A 12,144-nucleotide genomic window follows, 5' to 3' on the forward strand; every position below is an offset into this window, starting at 1 on the left:
ACGGACACCCAGCTGCTGACAGTGACGGGGGAGAAAACTGTTATGCGGGGGAAGAAACCGTTGCGGATCCGAGTGAAGGATCTAGAGCTGGTGCACGACTTCTGGCTCGCCGACATTCAAGACCAGTGCATCATTGGCCTGGATCTGCTGAGCCGCTGGAGGGCCTGCGTCGACACCGCGAAGCTAGCTGTCACTCTTGGCGCAGAGACTTTTGCCCTCCAGCCCGGCCAAAAGTAGGGAGTGGGGACCAGACGAGACAGGCGTCAGGCAGCTGCTGCTCAGCAGATTTCGGATGCCGGTGGCTCTGGGTCATCTTCACCCCCAGTCCCCAGATCTCCACTCGCCTCAGCCTCTCAGCCCGACAAACCTCCTTCGACCGAGACCATCGAGGCTGTCGATGACCTTTGGCAGCGCAGTTGCGTAGGCCTCAACGTCGACCAGCGCCAGCGGTTGAGGTGCCTCCTGGACGAGAATGTGGACATCTTTGCCGCCAGTGACAAGGACTGTAGGCAGACGAGTCTGGTCCAGCACACCATCGACACCGGCTCTGCTCAGCCCATCCGTCTGCGCCCACACCGGCTGCCCCTCTCAAAACGGCAGGTAGCGGAGGAGAAGATCCGTGAGATGGCTGCGGCTGGGGTGATCGAGCCATCCAATAGCCCATGGGCGGTACCCGTGGTTCTGGTGGGGAAGAAGGATGGCAGCCCGAGGTTCTGTGTGGACTTTCGCCGTCTCAATGCAGTCACCAAGAAGGACTCGTACCCGCTGCCGCGGATCGACGAGGCCCTATTTACGTTACTGGCTCCAGTTGGTTCAGCTCCCTCGACCTACGCAGCGGTTACTGGCAGGTGGAGCTAGCCCCCGACGCAAGGCCTAAGACTGCATTCACCATTGGACAGGGGCTGTGGCAGTTCAGGGTCATGCCATTTGGGCTCTGCAATGCGCCAGCGACGTTTGAGAGGCTGATGGAGAGGGTGCTCGTGGATATCCCTCGTAGCCGCTGCATTGTGTACCTGGTGGTGCCCGGTGGTGACTTCGACAGTGCACTGTCTCACCTGAGAGAGGTCTTGAGTGCCATCCGACGAGTTGGGCTGCGGCTCAACCCCGCGAAATGCCGCCTGTTGGCGAGAGAGACCACGTTCTTGGGCCATGTGATCAGCGCTCGAGGTGTCGCCACTGACCCCGCAAAAGTGGCAGCGGTCCGGGACTGGCCGACTCCCTCGAACGTCCAAGAACTGCGGAACTTCCTGGGCCTAGCCTCCTACTACCGTTGGTTCATCAAAGGGTTCGCGACAATGGCCAGCCCCCTCCACCGCCTGACTGACAAGGGACAGCTGTTTGGCTGGGGGGATGCCTGTGCTGCGGCTTTTGCACAGCTGAAGGAGGCCCTCACCAGAGCCCCAGTCCTGGCCTACCCCGACGCCCGGCAACCTTTCATTGTGGACACTGATGCTAGCATTGTAGGGGTCGGGGCGGTCCTCTCCCAGCAGGATGAGGCTGGAGAACGGGTGGTGGCGTACTTCAGTCGTGCCTTGGGGCGAGCCGAGAGGAACTACTGCGTGACCAGGCGGGAGCTGCTGGCCGTGGTGCTAGTGGTGCGGCACTTCCAGCCATATCTGCATGGCTGCCGGTTCCTCCTGCGCACTGACCATGCATCTCTGACTTGGCTCCTGAACTTCAAACACCCAGAAGGGCAGGTGGCCCGCTGGCTGGAGGTCCTTCAGGGCTATGACTTCGAGATCCAGCATTGGCCAGGTCGACAGCATGGCAACGCTGATGCCCTCTCCAGACGGCCCTGCGTAGCCGTCAAGTGCCGCTACTGCCTGCGACAGGAGGAGCGGGCCCAGGAGGTGCTGGGGGTGGCTACTGCTCAGGCCACAGCCGGCGGAAGGGGGTGGCTCCTGTTGACAGCACAGCAGCTGAAGCGGGAGCAGGAGGCCGACGCGACGCTGGTTCAGGTGGGGGCCTGAGATGGACTACTACAGGAGGCTGAGGGAGCGGCTGCAGGTGGTTCATGACTACACCCGCCAGGCCCAGGCCAATGACAGAAAAGAGCCTACGACACCAAGTGCCGAGGGGGGGGGGGGGGGGGGGGGTTTCATGCCTGGCGACAAGGTTTGGGTGTACTGCCCAGTTCGCAAGAGAGGAGTGTCCCCCAAACTCTGCAGTCACTTGGCAAGGGCCGGCGGAGGTCGTGGAGCGGCTAACTGACGTGGTGTACTGTATCCGCATGCCGGGCCCGGGGCGCATGGTGGTGTTGCACCGGGACAGGCTCTCACCGTACCGACCGCTCGCTCCGGCAGACGGCGGGGCAGAGGATGATGGTGGCACCCCATGTTCTGACCCGAGTGACTTTTCCCCTGCCGGTCGTGACTGGCCGGTGCGCCAAAAGAAGGCACCTGGACATTTGTAGGACTTTGTGTGGGGTAATGGGGTCGTCGGGGACGACTGACCCCTAAGGTGGGGGCTATGTAGCGGGTCGGGGCTGTTCGGGGTTCTGTTTGTACAGTGATGTTTTGTTTGTGTTGCCATGGTGACAGGTGATGCCCTCTCGCTGCGACGGTGTGTCCTTCCGGGGGTCAGAGGGCGCCCTGTGTTGTTGTTTTTTGCTGTGCTGTGGCCGCGCTGAGCATTAGCTAGCGGCAGTGTTTTCTGGAATTGTTAATAAACGGCTGTGCTCCCTGGCTAGCTCACGGAAGCAAGACCGAACGACACCTCCATCTCCTCCTTTTCTGAGCTCGCCACAATATTGATACTTGCTTTAAGTTATGGAAAAATACTGGTTCAGCTTTATACAATGAAATGTTTAAAATGTCTTGAGAGACAAAGAGAGAAAGAGACATTTATTTACACAGTTGTGTGCTAACCTAAAAAAGGAAACATAAACATGAATATCTGGTGTAATAATTGTGTTCTCTGTTCACCCAGCCGTCTTTTAGAGATTCTGAGCAGTTCATAGTCATGTAAAAGTAGCAACGAAACCAACTGTATTTTCATAAACATTGTAAAAAACGATAATTTTTTAATTTAGGTGTTGATGTTTCTTTGGTTGGGGGGGAGGGGGGGGGGGCACGGGTTGCCTGTGGGGGTTTCAGCTCGGCACTCTTCCAATAACCAGCATTTTATTAAATCTCTTGGAAACATTAAGCTCAACATCCATGAAAACAACATTAAGACAACCTTGTGAAGCAATCTAGCTACAAACAGCAATAACTTAATTAGCATGTTGCTATCACACTGCCTCAAGTCAAAACCAAAATGTCCTTTTCATTAAATACGAGTCCTTTATTCGACTGCTTCATTAAATATGAGTCCTTCCTCCAACTGTGTGAGCTATGTGATTGCAACATTGACAGTAGAATAGAGGTTGCTGGGATCAGCAGTGGATGCAGAGGATGGAGCATTCACCATGCTGTAGGTCACAGTATCGCCTTCACCATCACGATGAACCTGAAAAACAAAAGGAATTTGTATGATACATAAACTAACATGAATAAATGAATAACGTTGAAGTCCTCAGTGCCTTATTTTGCAATTTTGATGAAAGTAATCTGAAGCCTATCAAAAATGTAATAGCTTCTTCCTCTGCACATATTCAACATTAATCATATTAGACAGTCTTTGCCAGCTTACCTGGGTTTTACTGTTGCTATTCTTGGTGTAGCTGATGGTGGCATAGGAAACTTCAGGCTCCACCTACACAATGAAAAAAAAACAGCAGAACATGCTGTCACCTCACTAATATGTGTGATGCTGTGTCACGTAATAATAACAACTCTTCATCTGCTGAACACTTCAAAACTCTTTAACTACCTTGAATGTCATATGCAGTGTTGGGAAGGTTACTTTTAAAATGTATTCCATTGCAGAATACAGAATAAATGCCCCAAAATGTATTCTGTAACGTATTCCGTTACGTTACTCAATGACAGTAACCTATTCTGAATACTTTGGATTACTTAATATATTATCATGCTTTTTACAACAACGTGAATGTACTATTGCTGTGTGATTTATTACCATTACTGAAGGTCCGCGGCTCCGAACCTTAGTAAAGGGACCTCTGACTAATACGGCGGGGTCCGTGTTGGGCTTTCAGCCGAAAAATAGCTTTACTTTGTTGTGTGGGTCAACTTTTCTTGCGAGAGACAGAGAAAGGCGTTGAAAGGCTGCTCCAACGGAACTTATTGTTTTCGGAGGAGAACACGGTGTACAGTCGAGTCTTAATAGCTTACTTACAACTGGGCTCCTCAGGCACTCTTCTTGGCTGCAGTGGTTATTATTATATTTACATGCTTCCAGCTCCCGTTTTTTCTCGATGACAACTCGTACCTTTCCACTCCCCTTTTTCTCCCTCCTCTTGCTCACAGACACGGGTATAACGGGTATGGCAGTCCATTCTCCCTGCAACACGGACTATACTGCCCATGATGCTACATTCTTTTGAGCTATTCTTGTAGCATTCTGCCTGTTAGCTTAGCACAACAACAACAACAGCAAAAAGGTGCTCTCTCACCCAGGAAACACACAGCCGCGCGAGAGATAGAGCGTCGCCCTGTAACCATGGCAACCGTAACGCTGCCGCCTGGAACAACAGAACGTAGCTGTCAAACAAAACCCAAACAGTCCTGACCCGCGACAATATGAAACAGGAAAGTACCGCAGTGTAATCCATTTATTTCAACAAAGTAACTGTATTCTAAATACCACCTTTTTAAACGGTAACTGTAACGGAATACAGTTACTCATATTTTGTATTTTAAATACGTAACGGCGGTACATGTATTCCGTTACTCCCCAACACTGGTCATATGAGGTGGCATATTGTGGTGACCTGCTCTACCTCCTGAGCTACAGGAGGTAGAGCAGGTCACCTGTTGATTGTAAGGTTGGTGGTTCGATCCCTGGCTCCTCCAGTCTGCATGCCAAGTATCTTTGGGCAAGATACTAACCCCAAGTTGCTCTCTGATGTATCCATCGGAGTATGAATGTGTAAGAATGTAGTTAGGAAGCACTCAGTTTAGAGAATGCATGGGTGTGAATGTGGTATGTTGTATAGAGCACTTTGAGTACTCTGGGAGAGTAAAAAAGCGCTATATAAGAATCAGTCCATGTAAACTGTCTCAAAATGTTATTTTTGCATTAAAACTGCTGTTCAGTGTTGAAACTGCTGTTCAGTTGCATCATCTTACTTCCTTATCCTTTCTATAGCTCCAATGTTTCTTATGCATTTATATTTAGAGAAAACATTAAAGACAAAGTGGTTTACACTTTGCTCTGGGTGTAGTGTGTGATCTCACCAAGTCCTGAATGGTTTGAGGAGCAGATTGAGTCTCTGTGGGCTTCAAACTCAGTCCCTGAAAAAGAAGACATAGTCCAGTTACATCTGGAGGAAAACTGTCTCTGTGATGCTAGTTTAGCTCGAGGTTAAGGCACCTCAATGATAAGCTGACATATTGCTTATTTAATGTAAGTTGAACAAACACTTAATTATGTATATTAAAACTCACAGCATTTTCATACTTCTGTGTTTTGTTTCCTGAAAAGACAAAAATATTCACTGTAAAACTCCACATTTGTCAAACCCTCTTGATCTATAAAAGTTTTATCTGTAAATGTTCTCACCCTTATTTTTCTTCCATCTGATGACAAACACAGCTGTTATTACCAATATAACCAAACCAACAGCTCCAGTGATGTACAATGAAAGAGCTGAAATAAAAAGTATATAATGAAACATAAAAACATATTTGGATGAAAGTTCTTACAAATGTTTGAAAAACTTTTCATGCAGCTTAATTGCATACAAAATGCGGTTAAAGTGACATGCTATATATGCACAATAACTTGATGAGAGTTGATGAGAAAAACATGAACTGCATGAAGGTTTAAATTCAGACGTGACTTTATAGGCAGAAACTGTCCGACTACATAAATACTAGGGGTGCAACGATATTCGTATCGATATTGAACCGTTCGATACAGTGCTTTCGGTTCGGTATGCATATGTATCGAACAATACAACATTTGTAATTTATTTTATCAACTTTCCTTCTGACGATGCTGTCTGTGTTGAGCGCTCAGTGAATCTGTGTTCGACTACTCTGCCTAGCCTGCACTGTCGAGCGCAGATCCACTGAGCGCTCAACGCAAACAGCATAGTCAGAAGGAAGAGCGCAGGGCAAGCTAGCGAGACAGAAGTTAAGCTCTCCTTGCAACAGGCAAATTGAACCTCATTCAGATCTGGCGTTTGGAATTATTTTGGTTTTCATGTGACATATGACCCTGAAGGTAAGCGAGTCATGGACTAAAGTAAAACAGTATGTTGGATGTGCCATGCAATGCTCAATTACATTGGTGTGAACTAGTGTGTTAGCGCAGTTAGCTCGTTAACGTGTTGGCCGTCTAGCCCCATGCACGGAGCGATCGGCGGTAGCTCGTTAACGGAGATTTGCCGTGTTGTGGCGTTAAGGTCATTTCAACGAGATTAACCTGAAAGCACTAGTGGGAACACAACGAATATGACTGCACATTTACGCCGACATCATCCTAGTGCAAAGACAAGTGGAAGCAGACAAAAAAAAGCAAGCATGCTACTAACTTTAGCCGAGTCATTTAGACAGCTGTTAGCACATGATTCTCCTTATGCTGCTGAGAATATAGCCCAGAAGAAGCGGATAGTATAGCTTTTATTTTGGAAAGAGCCGTTTCTCTGTAATAAACTCTCTTTTCCAAAGATGAGTGATTCCTCAATCAGATACAGGGCTTGCAATATCGCTAGCCCGACGTCCCGGAGCTAGCGATTTTTTTCAGTCGGGCTGCCAAAATCTATCTCTTCCCTGCCCGTCCGGCTATTGTAGGAAGGAAAAATATATGTCAATGCTTTTGCATTCTTTCAGAAATGTAGCTGGGTAATTATGTCATTGGCATCGGTGAGCCACTGTCAATATGTGACATATTGAAGTCGCGTTTGAATTTGCGCTTGTTTTTTTGCTTTCACTTTGCAATCGTGCGAACTGTGTATAGAGAGCGACAGCACTGATCTGTGAGTGATGATAATTTGTGCACCAATTCCTCTGACATCGTCTTATTAATCGTTAGCTTACTATGCAAACATGACAAGTGAAATCTCCTGCAGCAAGCTTAAACATGTGAGAGGTTGATCGCGCAGAGAATCGCTGAGCTTATGTGAGTGCGTGTGTAAAAGCATTTCAGTTCTGCTGAGCCAAATAAGACAGGTCAGGGTGAAGAAGTGACAGCCAAAGAAAAGCTTACCACAAAACGGAGAAGTTATGACAAATCAGACTATAAGGCAAAAAGAAAGTGCAGCTTTATGGTTTCATGGACAAAAGAATTTCTGTGGCTGCAATATGATGAGCTAAATAACCAGGGCTGCACATAAGTGGTCCGCAGGTGCGCATTCGCTGTCAAAATAAAAAACACGCACAAGGGTTAGGGTTAAATTTAAAAACTGTACTTTTGAGTCAAAATATATATTTATAATTTTAATAAATGACAAATTAAAAATGCATGAACATTTTTTGTATCGAAAAAATATCGAACCGTGACACCAAAGTATCGAACCGAACCAAACCGTGAATTTTGTGTATCGTTGCACCCCTAATAAATACATCTCCACTACATCACATCTCCAATGACTACAAAGATATTCAGAAGTGAATCAATCACTGAACTGCAAAAATCAATCATTTTCTGCTTCCTGTAAGATAAGAGGCTTATTTTGGATGTCTCTAATGTAATGGAACAAAATGGAAAATAAATATTTAAAAACAAAAGTTTAAAAGTCTTCTTAAAGCTCCAAACAAACAGATATTTTTGATGAATGTAGTCAGCTTAATCATCATAATCTAACCTGTTATGGAAGGACTACTTTTTGTTATTGTGGTTGTTTCTGGTGTTGTGTCGCTTTCAGATTTACTGTTCATTTTTGTTGTTGTTTTTGGGTCAACTGAATAAATGAAAAAATAGGGGAAAAGCATGTTCAAAATTTGTTTCATAGTGTGCTTTATATGTTTTATATAGAACAACATTTTTTCTGCTTAAAATGTTACATTTTTCTATCACATAAATATTTAAGGTGATTTTAGTCATTTTAAACATTTGATCAGGATCTCACCTGTTTCCTCACCTGAGGGCTGTGAGCTAAACACCTGTACTCTTCCTGATTTAGTATCAGTCACCTCACACTTGAGTATTTCATCCCTTGATGAGTATAAATAATTATTCTTCAGAACAGACACAGTAGTGGAGCAGTGAGTCTGTGAAATCACAATTTCTTTGTTCTCTTTGTCCACATCTTGACCTTTAAGCAGCCATTTCAATGTGTGACAACACTGTTCATTTCTCACCACAGAGCAGTTTAACGTCACCTTCTCAGTGTCCTTATGTTCAGTCACTGGCAACGATGGAGACAAAGACAGCTCAAATTAGTCAAGTTATCTTAATAACTATGATTGTTGTCATGTTTGAGAACAGTATGAAAATATTTTGATGTAAATACTCACAGGTAATAACAGAGAGATCAACCAACGACTGATGAACCAGAGTGTCCTCAGCTCGTGTTTTTCCTAGTTTGTATTGTCGACAATAATAAAAACCAACATCCTCGACTGTGAGCTTCTTTATAAGCAGAGAACAGTTCACTGTAACACTCAGTCTGTCTGATTTAGTTTTGACTTTTTCACTAATCTGTCCAAGTGTGATCAGCTCTACTGTTGGTTTGCTTGTTGAAGTAAAGATCCAAGTAGTCCCATCACAGTTATTCTGCTCATCTATCACATTTAGACAAGGCAGAGTGACGTCATCTCCAACTTTCATAAAAATGGATGTTTCATTTACAGATACTGTTGAGAAGATTAAAGAGAAATGTGAAAAATAAATTAGAATAAAGAATTTTTTACAGTCAGACTGAAGATCATTTGAGATACATTTCTAAATAGAGCATGCTCAGCTGTCTTGTTTACTGTAAAGTTAGTGTTGGCAATAATACTGATAACATTTATTTTAACTGCTATTAAAATGTTTCCTGTATTCTTACCTGCGATCTGAATCATCAGCATCCGACATAAAAACATTTGAATCCATCTGAATTCACCCATCGTGCTTCTCTGTCTCACTTCTTTTTTGTTCTCACTCTCGACTGTCACACCCTCTGAACTGATGAGTACTTAAACCTTTTGTACTTCCTGTCAGTAGCGAGATTTCACTTCCTCAGCAAAATGTCTTTAGTTCTCTTTTTTCCTGAAGTCTACATTTCATAAATGAGTATCTCACTCTTTGTATGAAATTCATGGTGTAATTTTTTTTATACAAAGTGACGTTATATTTATATTTAGCAGATGCTCATTGTGTCCATTCCCACAGTGTATTTATAATAATGATGTGTATGGCACATCATTGTTATAAAGATTTTTTGGTGAAGGTGAGAAATGTATTTCTTCAACAGTTAAAAGGTCAAACTCCTTAAACCCAATAAAATTTGACTTTTGATGTCTGAGAGATTATTTTAGTTTATAAAACAGAGCAGATAAGATGATTTAGTCAACTGAAATCTTCCTGTTCCTTGTTCTTAATCTTAAGTAATTGCTTCCTGATGAAGTCAAGAGGAAGTGTTTTCTTCAAAAAGTGGCGGCAACAACATTATCAGAGCTCTTCAGGTTTGACTCTATAATAACAACTAGATAAACAAAAGAAACATAAATTGTTCAAATACAGAGGAGATGTGACTAAATTATTAAATTATTATTTCTAACAGAATTAAGGTTGAGCTGTATATGTGCTCATTATATTGTGTTTTTTTTTATTGTGTTTGAGTGTTTGTTTGTTTGTTTGTTTTTTAGCTTCTGAACTTTACTGAGCTCTGATGAGTTTAATTTACATCATTGCTTGTTTTTGTGAGGTTTGTGAGAGGTTTACTGAGATGTTTTTGTTCTGTCTGAAAATAAATCAAGTTAATTTGCATAGTAAAGTATCATAGTCAATACAGTTTTTCTCAAATGTTAAAACACAAAAGCCAATCCTGTAACCCAAATGACCAGTAGTCTAAACACATTTACTAAATGTAGCCACCATATTCCAGTACCATAGACACATGTCACATGAAGACACAAGTCACAAAACACAACCCTCTGTACTCATAAATCTAAACACATTTTTCCTTGCTAAAACACATGTTGCAAAACAACTCTGCTCATATTCTCAAATGAAAGCCCATGTGATGCAAAATGCTTGCCACAGTCACCAATCTTTGAACACAGGGAACACACCTGGCGTCATTCACTACACACAATGTCTCAAAATTGAAGACACTTGTTGCTAATGCTGTACCCACATGTAAAAGCAAGTTCAGAGTGCACAGTATGCTGAAGATTCCAAACAAACACAATGGATGAAGGCAGAGTCAGGGGAAGAGGAATTTGATGCAGAGGAGGGAGAAGAGCTGGCCCTGGAAGAAGAGGAGCAGGCCAATGAGGAAGAGGAGTTCAAATGAGAGGAGGAAGAGGAGCGACCAACGAGGAAGAGGAGAAGGCCAACATGGGAGAGGAGAAGGTCCAGGAGGGAGAGCAAGACAACCTCGCACCATCATTACGGACGAGATGCGAGCAACAGCTCAGCGACATGATGCCGCACAGTGATTGTGGTGTGTGTGTGGTGTGAATAACGTAAATAAAAAAACTTCACACCCTGTTCATGTTTTCAAGATTACTGTTGTGTGCAATAGATTCTGTTTTTGCATTGAGTTGTGTTACAGTAGTGTACGTACATGCAGGATTTTCTATAGATTTATACTACTCATATGAAACTCACAAATCTAAATGCCTAATCCTCTGCAGAGATCTACGACGATCCGTTACTGCATAGTTTCTAAAATATGCATTGGCAGTTATGAAACAAAGAACCTTCTCACAAATTGAGCATTGTGTTTTCAATTGTTTTGCTGTAGTGTGTAATGCTGTGTATAGTGTTTACAGTTTTGACAGCTTTGAGCTGCTCTCTTGGTGTGGGAGTTTGAGTTTTGCAGTGGGAAGGTGTGGTTGTGTTTATGTAGCTTTAGAGAAGGGTGTTGTGTTTGGACATTGGGGGACCTGGTGGTAACGTTTGTGACATGTGTTTTAGCATTTGAGAAAAACTGTAATAAAGAGAATAATGATGCAGACTTGACGGGAGAAGGGAGTGAAAGATGGATTCATGCAGCGGCTGCAGTGATACGTATACTGTACTGGTCCGTCGTGGTGAAGAGAGAGCTGAGTGTAAAAGCGCAGCTGTCAATTTACGGGTCAATCTACGTCCTAACCCTCACCTATGGACCACGAGCTGTGGGTAGTGACCAAAAGAACAAGATCACGAATACAAGCGACGGAAAGTATCTTCTTCTGAAGGGTGGCTGGCATCTCCCTTAGAGATAGGGTGAGGAGTTCGTCCGGGAGGGGCTCAGAGTAGAGCCGCAGCTCCTCCACATTGAAAGGAGACAGAAGAGGTGGTTTGGGCACTTGAAAAGGATGACTCCTGGCTGAGGAGCTCTGGGCATGTCCCACCGGGAGGAGGCCGAAGGGGCAGACCCAAGACACGCTGGAGAGATTGCATCTCTCTGGACAAGCTGGAGGAGGTGGCCCAGGAGAGGGAGGTCTGAGCATCTCTGCTTAGGCTGTTACACAACCCTGCCCTGAATAAGCGGAAGAAGATGTATGGATGGATGGACTTCATTCAAAAGTGGTTAGAAAACATTTTATGAAATTCACTTTCAGCGTTTTAATATGAAATAAGATTAGATAACACCTAAATACACACATTAAAAGTAAAGCTTGAAACAGAAAAACAACCAATATTAAAATGATCTCATTTTATATCTAAAAGATTTTTTGTATAAAACCAGAAAGGATGAAATACTGTTGATATGCTGCTGTTGTTGATCAGTGGAGTCTGAGAGAATCAGGAAATTTTGCAACGTTTACAGTTGATTGCTTTTAGTTTATTGCAGCATCATTTTTATCTTTATCATAATGTAACATCACTCATCAGATTTAAGAAATAACTTGTTATTGTTCTAAATATTTATTGATGGTTTCTTTTATTAATTTTCTTTTTTCCATTGTTTTTCTTTTTGACACTGCATGTATTTGTCTG

At 43.9% G+C, this 12,144-nt stretch overlaps 1 protein-coding gene across 4 annotated transcripts; it reads right to left on the bottom strand.

The window, feature by feature from the left end:
* Nucleotides 1-2,196: 2,196 nt before the first annotated feature.
* LOC146558298 (uncharacterized) lies at nt 2,197-9,172 on the bottom strand. 4 transcript variants are annotated; one of them, XM_085246545.1, is made up of 9 exons: nt 9,059-9,172; nt 8,526-8,864; nt 8,150-8,416; nt 7,874-7,969; nt 5,626-5,712; nt 5,511-5,539; nt 5,301-5,357; nt 3,634-3,696; nt 2,197-3,450 (listed from the first exon to the last, which is right to left on the bottom strand). In XM_085246545.1, the coding sequence occupies exons 1-9, from the start codon at nt 9,117-9,119 to the stop codon at nt 3,334-3,336; spliced, it is 1,116 nt and encodes a 371-aa protein (XP_085102671.1). In that variant the 5' UTR covers nt 9,120-9,172; the 3' UTR covers nt 2,197-3,333. The 4 variants fall into 4 exon arrangements, with proteins under 4 accessions (XP_085102671.1, XP_085102670.1, XP_085102673.1 ...); XM_085246544.1 differs by having other exon boundaries at nt 8,138-8,416; XM_085246547.1 differs by lacking the exon at nt 7,874-7,969.
* Nucleotides 9,173-12,144: the final 2,972 nt, after the last annotated feature.

Source organism: Mchenga conophoros, linkage group LG15, assembly GCF_057382185.1.
Source record: "Mchenga conophoros isolate Kocher_MC1m ecotype Shallow Benthic linkage group LG15, M_conophoros_male_GT1.1, whole genome shotgun sequence".
In the NCBI taxonomy this organism is placed as follows: Eukaryota; Metazoa; Chordata; class Actinopteri; order Cichliformes; family Cichlidae; genus Mchenga; species Mchenga conophoros.